Source organism: Conger conger, chromosome 16, assembly GCF_963514075.1.
Source record: "Conger conger chromosome 16, fConCon1.1, whole genome shotgun sequence".
In the NCBI taxonomy this organism is placed as follows: Eukaryota; Metazoa; Chordata; class Actinopteri; order Anguilliformes; family Congridae; genus Conger; species Conger conger.
The window spans coordinates 28,350,299-28,368,983 of NC_083775.1; the positions used below are offsets into that span (position 1 = coordinate 28,350,299).

The 18,685-nt window shown below is 42.8% G+C and overlaps 1 protein-coding gene across 1 annotated transcript in view; it reads left to right on the forward strand.

Annotated features, from left to right (window-relative positions):
- Positions 1-4,502: 4,502 nt before the first annotated feature.
- Positions 4,503-18,685, forward strand: part of LOC133114589 (potassium voltage-gated channel subfamily H member 6-like) — a 37,967-nt gene continuing 23,784 nt past the window's right edge. The window contains exons 1-5 of the mRNA XM_061224109.1: positions 4,503-4,578; positions 10,812-11,042; positions 14,624-14,772; positions 15,479-15,640; positions 17,941-18,229. Of these exons, the coding sequence (XP_061080093.1) occupies positions 4,503-4,578; positions 10,812-11,042; positions 14,624-14,772; positions 15,479-15,640; positions 17,941-18,229 (907 nt within the window). The remainder of the gene's footprint in view (positions 4,579-10,811; positions 11,043-14,623; positions 14,773-15,478; positions 15,641-17,940; positions 18,230-18,685) is intronic.

Consider the following 18,685-nt stretch of genomic DNA (forward strand, 5'->3'; position numbering starts at 1 on the left):
CATGCTTCCCAGCGGGGATAAGAGAGCAAATCCAACCATGCTCCATCTCCAGCACTGTGTAGTGTCATTGTCAGCATCATACAGAAAGAGGAGTACTACTACTACTGCTACCACTACTACTAACCACGACAAGAATGGTGTCACCATGGAATCAGTTGACATGTGACAATTCAATTTCAATGAATTTACTAGAAAATACACAGAAATGTCCATATTATTGGTTACAAATCAACCCGTCTGACTAGCTAGCTGTCACTTCAGTTCTGGCTGCAGTAACGTTATCTAGTTGAGTGATATAAATATAAAAATATAAATTGTGTTGTATCACAACTCATTCTTGTTTATCTCATTACATTTATGTGTAGGCACTATATACTATGATGGACAAAAGTTTTTTAATGAAATATATGATATAATGTATATAATTCTGGGAAGGTAACACCATTGCATTAGAAAAGTATGCAGACGCATGATATTTTCAGCCTGTGTTTAGTCTGATGTAGACTGGTGTAGGACAGCACAACCCCCTGTCTGGGGCCCTAGACGGTGGATACAGCTATCTGCTGCTCTAGGAGAGACCACCCCCTCCCACGGCTGCTCATAGGACTTCCCACTTCGATCCATACTCTGCCACAGGCTTGTCTTTGTTGTACATTGTTAGTAGATTTCTTAGTAGAAGTAAAGTTACTTCAAAAGCCGTTCTTCAGTAAAAGCTGCTTGAGGGAAATTGGTGAGGCCATGACCCTCGCTGTTCTTGTTTCCCTTCAAGGTTTCTTTTTGGTAAACTCACACCCGCAGTTTCTCGTATGCCATTTTCTCCTTTAGAATTTTTCTTCAAATGCTTTTTGAAATATTCTGCTTTTTTATTACCCTTGAAGAAACCATAATAAGAAATAATACCAGGCATATTTTCTGGTTCTATGATCAACCTAAATCAACACGTTCAAAGATTGTCTCACCACTTATAGTACAGCATATTTGTCATTTTAAGTATTCATACATGACATGCATTTAATCACAGGCTAGTGACATTAACCTGTCACTATCCCGCACTGTGTGTGTGTGTATGTGTGCACGTACGTGTGTGTGTGTGTGTGTGTGTGTGTGTGCCTGAGCACGTGTGAGGCTACAGCAGAAGGCTACAGAAACTCTCCTTCATGTCGGAAGTTACTGTGTGTGACTTGGGAAACTGCACCCCACTGTTAACATTGTTTTTCTTTGTGATATATTTTTCTGTTCCACAAAAGTTAAGTCTCACACTGTGGTGTCATTTTTGTTCATTTTATTTATTTTTTTGTTCACTGTGTGTGTAACTAATGTTTACCTCCTACCCAGAGTGCTGAAGCTAGTAATAAAATGTTTCTGCAGCCATGTACATGTACAGTAGATATAGTTGTACTTGTGCAGTAGATATGGCTTTACATGTACAATAGATATGATTGTACATATACAGTAGATATAGTTGTACTTGTACAGTAGATATGATTGTACATGTACAGTAGATATGGGTGTACATATACCGTAGATATGGTTGTACATGTACAATTGATATGGTTGTACATCTATAGTAGATATGGGTGTACTTGTACAGTAGATATGGGTGTACATATACAGTAGATATAGTTGTACTTGTACAGTAGATATGGGTGTACATGTACAGTCGATAAGGCTGTACATGTACAGTAGATATAGTTGTACATGTACAGTAGATATGGGTGTACATATACCGTAGATATGGTTGTACATGTACAATTGATATGGTTGTACATCTATAGTAGATATGGGTGTACTTGTACAGTAGATATGGGTGTACATATACAGTAGATATAGTTGTACTTGTACAGTAGATATGGGGGTACATGTACAGTCGATAAGGCTGTACATGTACAGTAGATATAGTTGTACATGTACAGTAGACATGGTTGTACATGTACAGTAGATATGGTTGGAAATGTACAGTAGACGTGGTTGTACATTTACAGTAGATATGGTTGTGTTGCAGAGTCACTGCGATGAAGAGCTGTTCAGCTGGAAATCTGGGGCTTTGAAGTGGCTAGTGTGTTTGAAGCGCATGGCCAGGGTAGACAGGTCCTGTCTCATGTGTAAGGTCAATTTACTCCAGCACAAAAAAAGGGCTATTCAACTGCTGTCATGGGGCCAAATGTGGCCCACCATAGACATACTCTCGGCCCTTTGATCATAAAAATACATACAAAAGGAAAAAAGAAAAACTATTACTCAGATGCATCTATAACAATGTCCAGGCCTGTTGCTGCACAGTGGTACTAGTAATGGAAGAGCCAGTAATACACAGTGTATGTATAGCTCACAACAGCATCGACTTTGTTCGCACACAATATATCCAGTTTTTCTGTGATAACTTTTTATTTCACAATATCATTTACAATCAATTAACAAATTAATAAAAACATGACTGACACATGTCCTGCTTTTATTTAACTGCCATGACATTTGTAAACTATACGACCATAGTGATTAGTGAGCTGGATAAAAAAGGTTTTATAATGTATTGACTGTCTGCATGTCTGTCAAAACCGTGGGACCTACATGTCCCCGCAGCCTTATCTGAAGGCACCTGTCACTGTAACCTAAAAATGAAGCATGAAAACTTAGGGAGACGGACCTGCGTCAAAGAAACCTCTGTCTCCAATTCTCTATCTCTCTCCCTCATTCCATCTACCTCTCTCTCTCTCTCTCTCTCTCTCTCTCCTGTTCACAGCTTCTCCTGTTTGTGACTGAACTTGTACCAGATGTAGCAGGGGTGTTGAACGTAGTGTCTGCTCAAGTTTTAAAGAACACATTATCTGCTAGCCCCTCAGATTTGCCTTTGTCGGTGTTTCGGGAAGTATTCTGTTCTTCATTTTCTTATCTTCCCCGCCGTCTCCTCTGCTGCCTGTCAGCATTCACCCATTAAAGTAGCTGTTCATTTGGGTGCCTTTTCAACCATATCTACAGGCCTGTCAGATGTTCAAAATCATCAGGCTGTCGTTCTGGTTTGAAGAACAGGGAGAGACAGAGTTTACAGGTGGCTGGGGAACAAAATGTTTTTGAGACGTTCTCAGAAGTGAAAAACGACTTCAGGGAATTGTTGCTTTAACTCAGGGGTCACCAACCCTGTTCCTGGAGATCTACTGTCCTGTAGGTTTTCACTCCAACCCTAATTTGGTCCACCTGATTCTACCAATTAGCAGCTTGATGAGTTCTTTAGCTGTTGGGTGAGGTGGGCTCTATTATGGTTGGATTGAAAACCTACAGGATGGTAGATCTCGAAGAACAGGGTTGGGCAGCCCTGCTCTAACTGTTGAATGAGGTGCGCTGTGTTATGTTTCCTAACAATGGCAATAGGTGACAATGCAGGAGAGAACTCCTAGCTCAGTAAGACGTTTTAGTTAAAACACATCTAGAACATATCTACAATCTATAAAATAGAGGAATTAAGGGCACAGCAGTCCAGGGGAGAGGTGGTCTATTTGGAGCAGTGGGTTGTTTGCTGGGTTGTGAGGTGAGTGGCAGGGGCACTGCTCTGCTCTCTGTCAAAGGCAGCCTCGTGCTGACTGCTTTCCATGTGGGTTGCCAGGTATGTGCTATCCCCCTATTGGTGTTATTATTATCTTCAGACATACGGTGTGTACATTTTGGGGTCAGTCACTTTCAAATCGAATTGAGTACTGTGAAAAGTCACTACTGCAAAATGCTACAGATGAGAAAAATACAGAAAACTCACTCAATATCATTTGCACCTCATCAACTGGTTCTTTGTCACAGCAGAAGATTTAGTTTCAAAATGTTTCAAAATGTCAAGGGGAAGGACAGTGTGAACCTGGATTATGCGTCTCTTACTGAAATCGCAAACGCTGTAGGCAAAAACAGTTAAAGAGCTCAAAATCTAATAAACTAAATTACTTTCTATCCGGTTATACCGGTTTTGTGACATTCAGGCAACCCATCTCTCCTAAAGCCAACCTGGGGAAGATGATCACTGAGAGGGAGGAGAGGCACTGTGTATCAACGAATATGGGCGTCTTCCTCAATGACCTGTCCCACAACATCATAACCTGTGTCCGTATTACTTAGCTTGACTTTGAAGTTGTATTTTTCTTTAACATCTTTTCTGTGGCGAGGATGGTATGGTTTCATCTTTCCTTGCCTCCTCCCACTTTTTTCTCATAACATAAACTCGTATTTTCGCCCTTTAACCCTGCCTGAGTCAAGCGCTTAAGACTGACTCCGTCTGTGACTGCTCGACAATACAACTGCTTTATTCCAGCTCACTGGCTAGAGGACACAGCGTTTTACTATTGCCGTGGCAACCAGGCTGCTTTGCTCCTGTGTGGCACTCACTGTCGGTCAGGGCTGTGTATCGCCGCTAGCTTGTCTTCTCCAGTATGTTTGTTCTTTTTAGCCCATTCCGTTAGATAAACCGTTTTCGTTAAAAACGAGTGGCGAGGTAAATGCGTTGAAAAAGCCAGCCTGTATTCAAAATGCCAGTGAGACGGGGCCATGTAGCGCACCAGAACACGTACCTGGACACCATTATCAGAAAATTCGACGGTCAAAGTAAGTAGACACTTTTTCCCTATGTAGACAATTATTTTACAACATATATTAAGCTAAATGTATGATTTAATATAACACTGCATTGCACGCACATTGGTCGGTCAGTGTTGCTGAAAAATCTTTGATTAGGCTAATTATTTATTTGATAATACGACAAAAGTCTGGCAAAATGATTTGAGCTAATAAATCATTTTTGGTTTGTTTGCTACCCTAGTTTAAAAAAAAAAAACGAAACACATTTGTTGGAATATATTGTTCACTGAATCAATTATGAAACAGCCATCTCAGCATCTGCGACTGTACTGTACATACGTATGGTACTGCGAATGCACTTGTGCCATATTCTGACTTAATGATACGTAATACTCGCAATAAAATAAGTAATGCGAAACGTTAGCCTACAAACTGTAAATATTCAGCGTGTGTGTGTGTGTGTGTGTGTGTAAAATGTCCCTTAAAACTTTAAAATAATCATCCAGGTGATTACACACTAGGTAGCCTAATTATACTCAAACTTGCCACTCCAAGTAGTACATGAAAAGTTGACGCAACTGTTCTAATGTGATTCACTGAGAGTAAATACTATGGGAGTTTTAGTCAGATGACAACCCCTTTCAGTTGTATTTAAACAGCTGGAATGCACGTTAATACGTTACACAATAGAATTGATCATCGGCTATGGAATGTCAATGCCAATATATGTCAATATATTGGAATGTCAATGTATTCGTAAGCTGGGTGGAGCTTTTTTGCGGGACGGGGATCAATGTATAGAACGGAGTTGGTTGGGAGGCTCGCAAGAAGGAACCATCTCATTTCAATTTAAACTACATTCAATATTTTTTTTACTCAAATGTATTATTTTCTTTTAAACTTCAGTACACATTGGCTTGTTAGGCACAGTATGTCTCCCTCTTTAATTGATATGATATGAAAAGTTAATAGCTGAGATTCCTGGGGTGATACCAAGTGATTGTGCATTGCTGTAAATTAAGAATAAGAAAAACATAATTGATCAGAAATAAGTCAATATATTAATTCTCCATATATAGAAAAGTATAATTTTGTTGCATAAGGGATTGTGGGGTCATATTGTGGGGTGTTTGTACTGCCTCACTTTGGTGTGTGAAATTACACTGGCTTCATCAGTGTGTAGTGAGAGGGAGAGATGAACACATGTGCTGTGCTTTAATATTGCAGCTGATTCATAAAGGGGCAGCCTGTAGCGTAGTGGTTAAGGTAAATGACTGGGACACGCAAGGTCGGTAGTTCTAATCCCAGTGTAGCCACGATATGATCTGCACAGCTGTTGGGCCCTTGAGCAAGGCCCTTAACCCTGCATTGCTCCAGGGGAGGATTGTCTCCTGCTTAGTTTAATCAACTGTATGTTGCTCTGGATAAGAGCGTCTGCCAAATGCCAATAATGTAATAAAGGATTCTGGTCCTAAACTCTTGGAGGACGTGTGGGATGTTGAGTTTGTATCTGTCTTTGTGCGCATTGCTGTGCTACTTTATGTCTGTGAGCATAATACTCTTACAATAGTGGTGTGTATCTTTGCTTGTGTGTCTGTGAGTGCAGTAATGTTACATTGTTTTATAATTGGATTTGAAATAAAACAAGGAACATGAGGTAAAGGTGCTGACTGTCAATTTGTCAGTTGATCTTGCCTGGTGGAATTGAACCAACCAATCAGACCAGAAGGGAGGGTTTGCACTTTTTGAGAGTATTTCATAGGCTCCAATAAAACACAAGGCAAGCTCAACAAAGTGTAGAAAAGTAATTGAATCCAAAACAATTACTTTTTTGACCGAGGTCTGATCAGGTGATCTGTGTAGGTATTACAGGCCTTTTTATATTTACCAGCCCCATTTTAGGGGACCAAAAGTATTTGGACACATTAACATATTCTTACATGAAGTTCAGTACTTGGTTGCAAATCCTTTGCATTGGATTACATTACATTATTGGCATTTTGGCAGATGCTCTTATCCAGAGCGATGTACAGTTGATTAGACTAAGCAGGAGACAATCCTCCCCTGGAGCAATGCAGGGTTAAGGGCCTTGCTCAAGGGCCCAATGGCCTAATGGCCCAATTGCTGTGCAGATCTTATTACACCGGGATTAGAACCACCGACCTTGCGTGTCCCAGTCATTTACCTTAACCACTACGCTATAGGCCACCCTAATGGATGATGACCTGAAGTCTGCGATCTATACACATCATCATCTTCCCTGGTGATACCCTGCTCCCGTTTGTTTAGGGGGCTTCAGTCTGCTCTTTAGCAAGTCAAAAGCAAGTTCAGTTGGATTTAGTTCATGTAATTGACTTGGCCTGTCAAGAACAATTCACTTTCTTGCCCTGGAAGAATCCTTGGTTGCATCAGTAGTATGGTTGGGGTCAAGTGAAGCGCTATCCCATGAGTTTTGATTTATTTTGTTGGGCCTGAGCAGATAAGATGTTTGTACACTTGAGTGTTCGCCCTGCTGCAGCAGTCAGATCATCAATAAGGACAAGTGAGCCGGTTCCAGTGGCAGCCATACTGTACATGCCCAACACTACCTCCACCATGTTTCATCTATGAGGTGGTAGGCTTTGGATCATGAGAATGTCCCTCCTTCAAACACTTTGGTTAAAGGATAATTCTGTTTTACTTTCACAGTATTTTCCATCATTCCTATTGGTTGTAACAATATTTTATGCATCTGCCTCATTGTCGAGTTTTTCTTTTTTCACAACAACTTCTATAGGGCATACAGGTTCAGTTTACTGCAAACGAGTCCAGTTTATATTAAACTCTTAGATGGAACAAAAAATCTGAAAGTTGAAATTTATTTTCCAAAATGGAAAGTAAAAAATAATTCTGTTTCAACTTGCATAATTGGCCCACCGTCAGTTTACACATGAACACCAATATTTACCAACATATTAAACTCATTTTATAGGCGCTTTTCGGATTTTTTCCCACATTCGTTAATGCAATGTTCTCCGTGTGTGTATCAAACCTCGGGCAAATCTCTAGCTCATTACACGTCATAAAATTTTGTGTGGTGCGAATGTCGCACCCGACACGTCTAGTTTAAAACAGCATATAAACGAAAAATGTACAAACGCAAACACGTTGACTCGACTTCGCTACAAAACGGCATGTGATGAAGTAGAAACTGTGTTTTGTTATATGAACAAATACGTATTGACACTGTAATGTTATTTTAATCGCTGAAATCCTCTACAAGCTCCAGACCGTATCAGAGCTCCTTCTCCCCCGTGACGTTCAGGCTCTGTCGTGATTGAAAACAGCTGGCTGCTTTATCAGAGGTTTCTGCATCAGTATCACGCTAGAGCGGCTCGCAGTCCCACTGGGCCGGCGGATGTGCTTTATTTAGTGTGTGACACTCGCTGGCACACTTCTCCAACACAGGAATCACAACGCTCTCACATATTTGTCCAATCCCAATGATCAAAGTAAAAAAACAAAAAAAAAAACATCGATTTATGGCCTTCTTCAATTTGTACAGCTCCTGATTTACTCCCTTTTTATTCCATGCTGATTGACTTTATTTTTTCCATCTGTTGACAGTTAACACCGTCACAATATGTGATATTTACTATTGTTTATGAAAAAGCAAAGTTGAGGAAACAGTTACATATTTACAGTACATATTTGCAGATATGGCCTCCGAAACTATTCCTGGTTATTAATTATTAAATGGTAGGCTACAGTTCCCTGTTTTTGGTGAAAGGTTGGCAACATTAAAGTGTATCATTTGTGCTAATGCAAAACTGCCTAGAGGCTAGAGAAGAGACTCCAGTTCAATCAATTCAAGCAGAAAAGCCGATATCTACCAAAAAATCCAATTCCGGACTAAACGCTACCAGTGCCTATACGCCAGGTCTTGACGACTGGGGCACGGAGCGGAGAGAAGAGGAAAGATGTTTTTTGACCGTCTTGGTCAGCGTGACATTTGCTCGGAGCCCCTGTCGTGTATATTACCGGCAGTGTGTGATTTTCCCAGGCGGATCTGATTGGAGCGGCAGGAGCAGGTGTGGGCTATCAGAGGGAGATAGGGCCGGCTCAGTAATGCGTGTCTGTAGGGAAGAGTCTGACGCTGCTCTTTCAAGAGGGAGCCCTGTTGATGACTGAGATGTCTGTCTGAACACACAGTACCCCGTCTGGTTTGCTTGTCATGCCTTATCTATCCCTGCTTATGCATTTTAATCCCATGTCATTCACAATGGACTTTAAATATACAGTATATCGTGCACATTTCATTCAGTTCCCCTTCCTGATTGGATGTGGCCCCCCCATGGGAAGCTGTAGCTACTGGAGATGACAGTGGTGTGCATTGGGCACTGCGGTGAGGGGGGCCACTGAGGTGAAGAATGTGTGTGTGTGTCTGCATATTCGTCCTGTGCATATTTGTGCTTGTATCAGTAAATGTGTGCAATTAGGTGTCAGTGTATCAGCATCAATGAGTGTGTGCGATTAGGTGTTTGTTTATTTGTATCTGTGAGAGTGTGTAATTGGGTGTTTGTGTATTTGGATTTTACTGTAATAGAGTGTGAGATTGAGTGTGAGTGGCAAAGCAATTTACAGTTGATTAGACTAAGCAGGGGACAATCTCCCCTGGAGAAATGTGGGGTTAAGGACCTTGCTCAAGTGCTCAACAGCTATGCAGATCTTATTGTGGCTACACCGGGGCTTGAACCATAAGCCGTCCAGGTGCCACTTTTGTACTTTAGCCACTAGGCTACAGGCTGCCCCTTTATTTAAAAATAAAATAAAAACCTGAACATCCAAGACTTCGCTGTAATTATTTCCAAAGAGAAGACCTATCTGCAAGGTATTCACTTTTGGGCAGTTGGGGGTAAACATTCTTGAACATGAGAAGTCCTTCATCCTTGAGAAAAATGTTATTAACTGAAAGGTGAAGATGTAAACCAAGTGATCACTTTATTAGGTATTTATTCAACTTCAACTGGACTTATTGATCTTCTGCTGCTGTTGCCCATGTACTTTGAGGTTCAACGTGTTGTATGTTCAGAGATGATTCTCTGTATATCGCTGTTGGAAAGTGTAGTTTTCGCTTGAAGCACACCTTCAAGCGCAAACTGAAGACGCATCTCTTCAAGCAGCACCTCTCCCCATCCCTCCCTACCTCCCTGTGAACCTTAATTGTTGTCTTTGTGATTTACAATAATGTAATGTAATGTAATGTATTTGAGTTACTGTCTACTTCCTGTCAGCTTGAACCAGTCTGGCCATTTTCCTCTGACCTCTCCTTAACCCACAGAACCACCGCTCACTGGATGTTTTGTTTTTCTCTGTGCAATTTTCTGTAAACTCTAGAGACTTGTGTGTGAAAATGACAGGAGATCTGCAATTTCTGAGATACTGAAATCACCCTGCCCTGGCACCAACAATTATTTCATGCACCTCTTGACCATGTCTACGTGCTTTTATGCATTGTGTTGCTGCCACACGATTGCATTAGCAAGCTGGTGTACAGGTCTACCTAATAAAGATCACTGAGCGCATCAATAACAGGGCAAGATATGAAAAGGTGCAAGGGTGGAGAATACTTTCTGAAGGCACTGTGTTCAGTATTTATATTAGTTCTTGCCTGGCCAAAGTTACTTAGTAAGTATTATTTCTACTGATGTCAGAAATATACACACACACTATGTGTCTATATGTGTGTATGTGTGAGACAGAGAGAGAGAGAGGACCGCAGGTGTGCTGCAGTATTTATTCAGATTACTTTGTCTGTAGCTGTCTGGCTCATCCTGGATACAGGGCAGTTTGAGCCATAGGTTCATAGGTTCTCTCTCTCTCTCTCTCTCTCTCTCTCTCTCTCTCTCTCTCCCTCTCGCTCTCTCTCACTCTCTCTCACTCTCAATCTCACTGGCTGTATTTCACTATATAACTCTCTGTCTATCTCTCTCTAACTTTAACTCTATCTGTAACTCACTCTTACTCTCACTGGCTGTCTTTCATTATCTCTCTCTCTCTCTCTCTCTCTCTCTCTCTCTCCCCCTCTCTGAGTCACCATGCTCCTTGTCTCCTCCTTGGCTCAGATCCTAAGTTCCTCATGGCCTTGTCTCTTCCTCTCTCAGATCGTAAGTTCTTCATGGCCTTGTCTCCTCCTCTCTCAGATCGTAAGTTCCTCATGGCCTTGTCTCTTCCTCTCTCAGATCGTAAGTTCTTCATGGCCTTGTCTCCTCCTCTCTCAGATCGTAAGTTCCTCATGGCCAACGCTCAGACGCAGCACTGCGGGATCATCTTCTGTAACGAGGGCTTCTGCCAGATGTTTGGCTTCTCGCGGGCGGAGATCATGCAGCAGCCGTGCACCTGCCCCTTCCTGGCGGGGCCGGGGACCATGAAGAGCGCCCTGGCTCAGCTGGCCCAGGCCCTGCTGGGCTCCGAGGAGCGGCAGGTGGAGATCCTCTACTACGCCAAGGAAGGTAAGGACTCCATCCACCCCTTGCCTACCTTGAAACCCACTCCCCCGGACTCTGTCCTCTACCCCGGGGACCAGGCTACCAGACCCTGGGCTCACTTCAATCGCTTGCGTTATCCTTGCTTGTCTCCTCGTTCCTTGACTTCATGACCCAAAGAGAAGGCCAATCTTATTAAATATCACAAGTCAAGCAAAGATTTAAAAATATCACAGCTGTCCTTTGCCACTGGGCAGCGACAAACAGCAACATCTGTGTGTTTCGGCACTCGCTCGCTTGGGCTCATTCCAATCCCTTACTGTATCCTTCCTTGTCTCAACACTCAACTGACCCGGAAATCTATCAAGGCCCTTTAAGGACATTCCAACCTGTTAAATGTTCCATGAAGGAGCTAGGAGGCTCCTGAAGGATGCTCGCGCAACAAATCACAAGTGCATCCTTTGCGGAAGTATATTATACGTGTGACATATAAATTATTGACTTGTGGATCCACCTCTACCGTCTCCCACGTCTGTAACTGACGTAGCTTCACACTGAAGTTTGAAACAGCAAGAACACTGCATTTGCCTATTACACGTTGTCGAGGACCCGGCCCTAGGCCCGCCTGATGAGAGATTGACGGGGGATGGGTTAGGCAGGAATGCATTGTTAACCCCTCGCACACGCCATTGAGGTGGTAGCAAGAACGCCCGTAAGAGGAAAAATATACGGTTCAGAGCTAATGAGCAGCCATAATTGTCAGCAGAGGAGTCTGAAGTCGGGGGACTTAGATTTAGAGTACTAAGGAGCAAGGTTAAAGTTCTGACTGAGGCCATGCATAGAATGAGTTCCAGCAACGTTTTCTCGATTCCTCCATCCTTGTCTCCTTTCCTCACTTCCTGTCCTTGCCTCCTCTGATGGGTGGAGCTAGGAGTGAGGAAAGAAGACAAAAGAAATTTTTGGAAAGAGCCCCCTCTCATGCAAGAACCACACCCCAGTTCCAGCACCCCTTACCTTCCAAAACCCCCCAAACCCACCCCAGCATCATTACTGAGGTAGGGATGTGTTTGGTGGAAGTGGCAAAGTAAGAGAGCCCTGGGAATGTTGAATAAGTCACATAACAGCTATCTACCCACATGGTCTGAGTGTGAAGGGCTGTCTTGAGCACTAGTTTTATACTTTGGCATTATTTCCTACAGTGCTTACTGTTTATTTTTCCCCACTGAGTTTCACTGCCTATGATGTCTTATGTGGTGGCATTGAAAGTCAGTGCGAGTCACAGAAAGACACAGGGATGTTCACATCTATATGTATATACAGTATTTCGCAATCATAGCCAATCTGCGTGGGTGTATAGTTTTATTCTTGTGTCTCCCTGTCTCTCTCCACTGCTCTCCCTTCCTCCCCGTCTCTCTCTCACAGTATTTCTATTTACTCTACACACACACACACACACACACACACACACACACACACACACACATTTCAGTCATTTCAGCAGGGATGCAGAGACAACCCAGGATGCAGTTACTGGCAGTCATCTATTTTTACATCTGTAATCTCCAGGGCTGCAATACTCGCTCGTGTCACGTGACATTTTTAAGGTTATCGGTAAATTGACATTTGTGTGTGTGCGTGCATGTGTGCATGCTTGCGTCCGACTTTGCTGTCACCATGTAAGCACATTACAATTGTCACAAGGGAATTAATATCAAGTTGTGTGAGCAGGGCCTTGTTAGTAACACGTGTGAGTAACAGCTAAAAGGGGCTTTTGTAGTTGTAAGAGGCTGGGGTCTGTACACACCACAGACCCCCCCCCCCACCTTCCACCCTCTAGGAGCAAGGGCTATTTATAGAGTTTGTTAACAGACGGGTAGAGGCAACCACTGAAGGAGGCCCACACTTGTCTAATCTGTGGCCCTCAGCGTCCGTCTGGACCTGGGTTGGATCAGCTCTGCTTGTTTTCCTGCGTTGTATCTGATTGTGGCTTACGCGCTGGACACATCGCGTTCCAGAAGGTGCTGAGCAGGTATACTCGTACTCAAACCGTACCTATCCCAGGTATTCCCCACTGCCGGGAACATGGAACTGTCTGGGAGTGGTCAGGCTGAATGCCTGCTGGGTCTGGCGTGTTTGAAGTTCTTGTCTCGGTCAGTCCGGATTTCAAAGCCTCATATATTTGACCTTTTTGAGTCTCCTTGTCACTCTCTCTTTCTCAAATTCGAATTCAAGTTGCTTTATCGGCAGGAAATACATATGCATTATTCCCAATATTTCCAAAGCATACAGAAATCAATTCAAATACGTACAGATATGTACAGTAAAATAATAACGACAGTGAACATTCTAAGGATGAAAATACACAATAACAATAACAATATTAATGCTAAATCAACACAAGTAGAAAAAAAGATTCTCCAGTGAATGATAGGGTGGTCACTCAGTGTCCCTCAGCTTAAGGCTGTCTGAAATAAATATTGTGCTGCAATTGGGGCCTTAGAACTGCACATTTTTAGAATTTAAGTTCTATCATTATAAGCTCTATAATTATTTTGTGCAGTTTTGGAGGAAGTGCATATCTGTTTTCACCTCTCCTGTCTTTCAGGCACCACATATCTGTCCTATTTTGGTAGCCGTAAGCTTTTGTATCTGCCTTTTTCAATCGCAAGGGTGTGGTCACTGAGTCTGTCAAGGTCCGTCTCTGCTCTGTATCTCTGACAGAAAAGAGATACTCTGTTGGAGTACAGTTTTTTGGGTCAGATAGAAATTTTCTTGACTTTGTGTTCTGGTTTCTTTATCGTAATGTTCCAGATACAGTCTTTTCGTGTGTCTTGCATAATTTGGGTCAGACTGATTTGTGGCTGGTTAGCGATGCTGGTCTGAGTATGGGGTAGATTATTTTGGCTGACAGAATTACTAAGCTTCAGTACTGATCTTTTCATATAATTGCAAACCACAATTTCCAGCAGCCATTACTCCAGTGCTCTAACAACACGCTGTGTTACCTCATCCTAATCATGTAGATATGTTAACATCTTACGATGTTACAATTGAAAATGATACATGCATTTATATGGCACTTTTATCCAAAGCACTTTACAATGGATGCCTCACATTCACACACGCACCAATGGCCATACAAGGCACCAATCAGCTAATTGGGAGCAATTGGGGGTTAGGTGTCACTTGCTCTGGGACACACCGGGCAGGGGATCAAACGACCCACCTTCTGACTTTCAGACAACCACTCTTACCTCCTGAGCTAATGTCACCCCCAACAATTGGAACAATTGGTCTGATCAAATTGTAGCAATATCAGTTGCTATACTATTTAGTACACTGGCATTTATAAAGTTAAAAATGGCCCAAAACCAACAGTTTTCTCAAGAAACGTATCAGTCAATTTGTAACATGATCAATGTTTTGCCTATATTTTTGAATAAATGTAATGCTACCTTGGTATGTATGTGTGTGTGTATGTGTATGTATGTGTGTGTGTGTGTATGTATGTGTGTGTGTGTGTGTGTGTGTGTGTGTGTATGTGTGTATGTATGTGTGTGTGTGTGTATGTGTGTGTGTATGTGTATTATGTTATGTCTCTCTCTCAGGTGCCTGCCTGCCCTGCTTGGTGGATGTGGTGCCTGTGAAGAATGAGGGAGGCGCGGTCATCATGTTCATTCTCAACTTCCAGGAGCTGCTGGAAAGCCCAAAAAAGAAGGGGGGGTTCCAGAAGAGAATGACCCAGGGGTGGATTAGGGCAGGTGAATTGGGGGGGTGGGTCTAGATTCAGCTGTAAATTATGGTGATACAGTATTATATAGCACACACAGGCAGACATGCACAAGCACACATACATAAATATGGCTTTAAACCATCAAGGGTCCAAGGTATCAGATGAGCCTCAAACCACTATGCTGCTGTCAGATATGCAGTAGATACTAGAAGAAATGTTTCTCCTGAATATTTTTTCCATTGAGTTCAACAGGTAGATTTATCAGGAGAAACAATTATCGTAGTATCTACTGCATATCTGGCAGCGGCATAATGGTTTCAGGCTCATCTGATACCTTGGACCCTTGATGGCTTAAAGCTATATTTATGTATGTGTGCTTGTGCATGTCTGCCTGTGTGTGCTATGTATAATATGGATATGTTGTGCTTGTGTGTTTCTGCCTGTGTGCGAGTGTGTATAATTGGGCCCAGGTCAGAGTAGCAGATTAACATGGTGGTATTGTGCTTCAGGTCATAGTCGAAGATTAACATGGCAGTATTGTGCTGCAGGTCAGAGTTGCAGATTAACATGGTGATATTGTGCCCCAGGTCAGAGTTGCAGATTAACATGGTGATATTGTGCTGCAGGTCAGAGTTGCAGATTAACATGGTGATATTGTGCTGCAGGTCAGAGTTGCAGATTAACATGGTGATATTGTGCTGCAGGTCAGAGTTGCAGATTAACATGACAGTATTGTGCTGCAGGTCAGAGTTGCAGATTAACATGGTGGTATTGTGCTCCAGGTCAGAGTTGCAGATTGAGGCTGAAGCTGCCCTCTCTGCGGACGATGGCTCTGCGGAGGCCCTCCCTCTCGAAAGAGCAGTTTGAGGGGGTGGTGGTGGACCTGCTGAAGGTGAGCAAGCTTCCCTGCAAACACATGCAAACACACAGCCACAGCTACACTCAGGGCTGAACTTCAGCTGTTAACACTGACACTTGGGTGACTGAAACTGCAACTTAATTTATGGATACCTGAACTTCAGTTACACTAGAGGCCCTAATTTTGTGACAGCAGTAGTGGAGGCGTTAGTGGAGTTGCTTGTTGCTCATTTTGCTGCAAGTGCCATTTTTCCTCATTTTGGTATTGCTAATTTTGTCAGCTGCATATGTAAATATCATACACGCACATTTATTTCTCTATATATTTGGGTTTGTCCTAACAATACCAGCGTTAAAATCATGTCTGTCAGCTAACTGCACAGAAATTGTTGTCATGGCATCCAAATTAGTTCATATAGCACTGTAAGGCTGTGTGATGGTGCTTTAACCTCATAAAACCTGGCAATTAATTTCTGTCCCCTGTTGGGTCTCAAACTTGAAACCATATATTCTACAATGCTGAAACCTACATGACAAGGGACATGAAATAGAAAGAAAATAAATCTAATGATAAAATTTCACTTTGAGATTTTTTTTTGTCATCTAAGACAGTTTTTATTAAGTCAATATCCTCCTCTCAGAAGGACAATAGTCGTTAAGCTGTATTGATGTCCAAGGCTCATTATACAGCCGTATTCTCTGCTCGATAAAAGGTGCAGTCTAACGGGAGAGAAAACAGCAACAGCCATGCAATCCTCCAATTTATTAATTTGACTGTGTGGACCAAAGCTTCAGCCGTAATGGAAACAAATAGAAAAATGCCTTTTCATCTGCACTAATTATTTTATTCGCTTCATGCACTGCTTGAGTTTGAATGACATGCTAAATAAGGTTTTTACAGCACAACGTGAGACCACAACAGAAAGCACAGTTAGCCAAATCGATTATTGACTTTAATTAGCCAATTATAATGAGCTGAAATCATATATTTGCGTATCTTCAAATTCTTATTGACACTAATGTTTTATTTAGCAATATTCCTATTAAACATGGCAGGAATATATTACTATATATTATAGAACATGATTTATCAGTGGGAGTTTTACTTTTATTATTGTCACGCTCTCTTTCCGTCTGTCACTCACTGTTCTCTGTCACACACACTGTTTCAGTCTGTCACACACACACACACACAGTTCTGACACACACACACAGTACTGACACACACACAGTTCTGACACACACAATGTTTCAGTCTGTCACACGCAAACACACACACACACACACACAGTTCTGACACACACTGTTTCAGTGTGTCACACACACACACACACACACACATACACAGTTCTGACACACACACTGTTTCAGTCTTTCACACAAACACACACACACATAGTTCAGTCACACACACAGTGGCATGTTGATGGCTCCAAACAAGAATGGTGAGGTAGTACTGATCGTACTGAGCTTGTCTGGTTATTGGAGCCTATTGGAATCCTCTCTAAAAGCTTCTGGTCCTCTGGTCGGCTCAGTTACACCGGGCAAGATAAAAAAAGCTCAGAAAAGCATTTGAACCCAAAACAATTACGCATTTCACCCAGGTCTGGTTCATTGTGTTGTCAGATGGGCCAGGTCTGATACATTCAGGAAGGCATAGTTTATGCTGAGGAAGGTTTGTGTTCTGACAGAGGTGAAATTGAAATTTGGAAGCATGGGAAGTGATTTGAGCAGCATGAAATTGTTGTCGGTCATCTTAGTGCTGTTACAGTTTGTGTTGTATTACTGGGGGATTTTGCATTATTTGTTTGTGTTCTGTTATAGGTTTGCATTTTGTTTTTGGTTCGTTGTAATCTACTGCATGTGTTCCTGAGATGTGCTATTGTTTGTTGTGTTACTGGTTCATTCTGTACTGTTGGTTTGTTCTGTGTAATTTGTGTTCTGTATTCTTGGTTTGTGCTATGGCTTGCTGTAGTTTGTGTGGTATTGTTTGTGCCTTGGTATCAGATCTTACTGTATTGTTTGTGTCGCAGTTTGTTTTATATTGTTGGTTTGTTGTGTGGTAACAGTTTGTGTTGCATTATTGGTTTGTCTGTATTGCCGGTTTGAATTCAGTTTGTATTGCCGGTTTGTGCTGTGTTACAGGTTGATGCTGTAATGTTGGTTTGTGCTGTGTTACAGGTTCATGCTGTACTGTTGGTTTGTGCTGTGTTACAGGTTCATCCTGTAATGTTGGTTTGTGCTGTGTTGTATCTGTGTTGCATCAATTGTACAGCGCTTTGGATAAAGGCGCTATATAAAATGCCAACCATATACCATATGCTCCTTTCTCAGCCCAACAGTGAGGAGGTGCCGCTCAAGGAGTTCCGCATCCCGTCCAAGGAGAGCTGCATGCAGTCTGAGACGGAGGCCTTGATAGAGCAGGACCGGGACCCCCTGCCTGTGGACCACTCTTCCCCCAAACGGTTCCCCCGCTTCCAGGAGCGGCTGGACCCGCAGGGGCCTCTTCCCGGGGTCATCCCCCGCAGCCGCTCACATGACAGTGTCAGGTCACTTCGCCGGGCGTCCTCGCTGGACGACATCGACGGCATGAGGGCTGACTGGGGGGGCCGAAACAACAGCTGTGAGCACCTGTCTGTCTGTCTGCCTGCCTGCCTGCCTGCCTGTCTGTCTGCCTGCCTGTCTGTCTGTCTGTCTGTCTGCCTGCCTGTCTGTCTGTCTGTCTGTCTGTCTGTCTGTCTGTCTGTCTGTCTGCTTGTCTGTCTGCCTGCCTGCTTGTCTGTCTGTCTGTTCTTCTGTTTGTCTGTCCGGCATCCTTCTGCAGTCTACATGGACAAATTACTGCAGGCATCAGCAAATCTAGCCCTGGAATCCAAATGTGGCCCTGGTTGTTACATTACATTATTGGCATTTGGCAGACGCTCTTATCCAGAGTGACGTACAGTTCATTAGACTAAGCAGGAGACAATCCTCCCCTGGAGCAATGCAGGATTAAGGGCCTTGCTCAAGGGCCCAACGGCTGTGTGGATCTTATTGTGGCTACACCGGGATTAGAAACACCGACCTTCGGTGTCCCAGT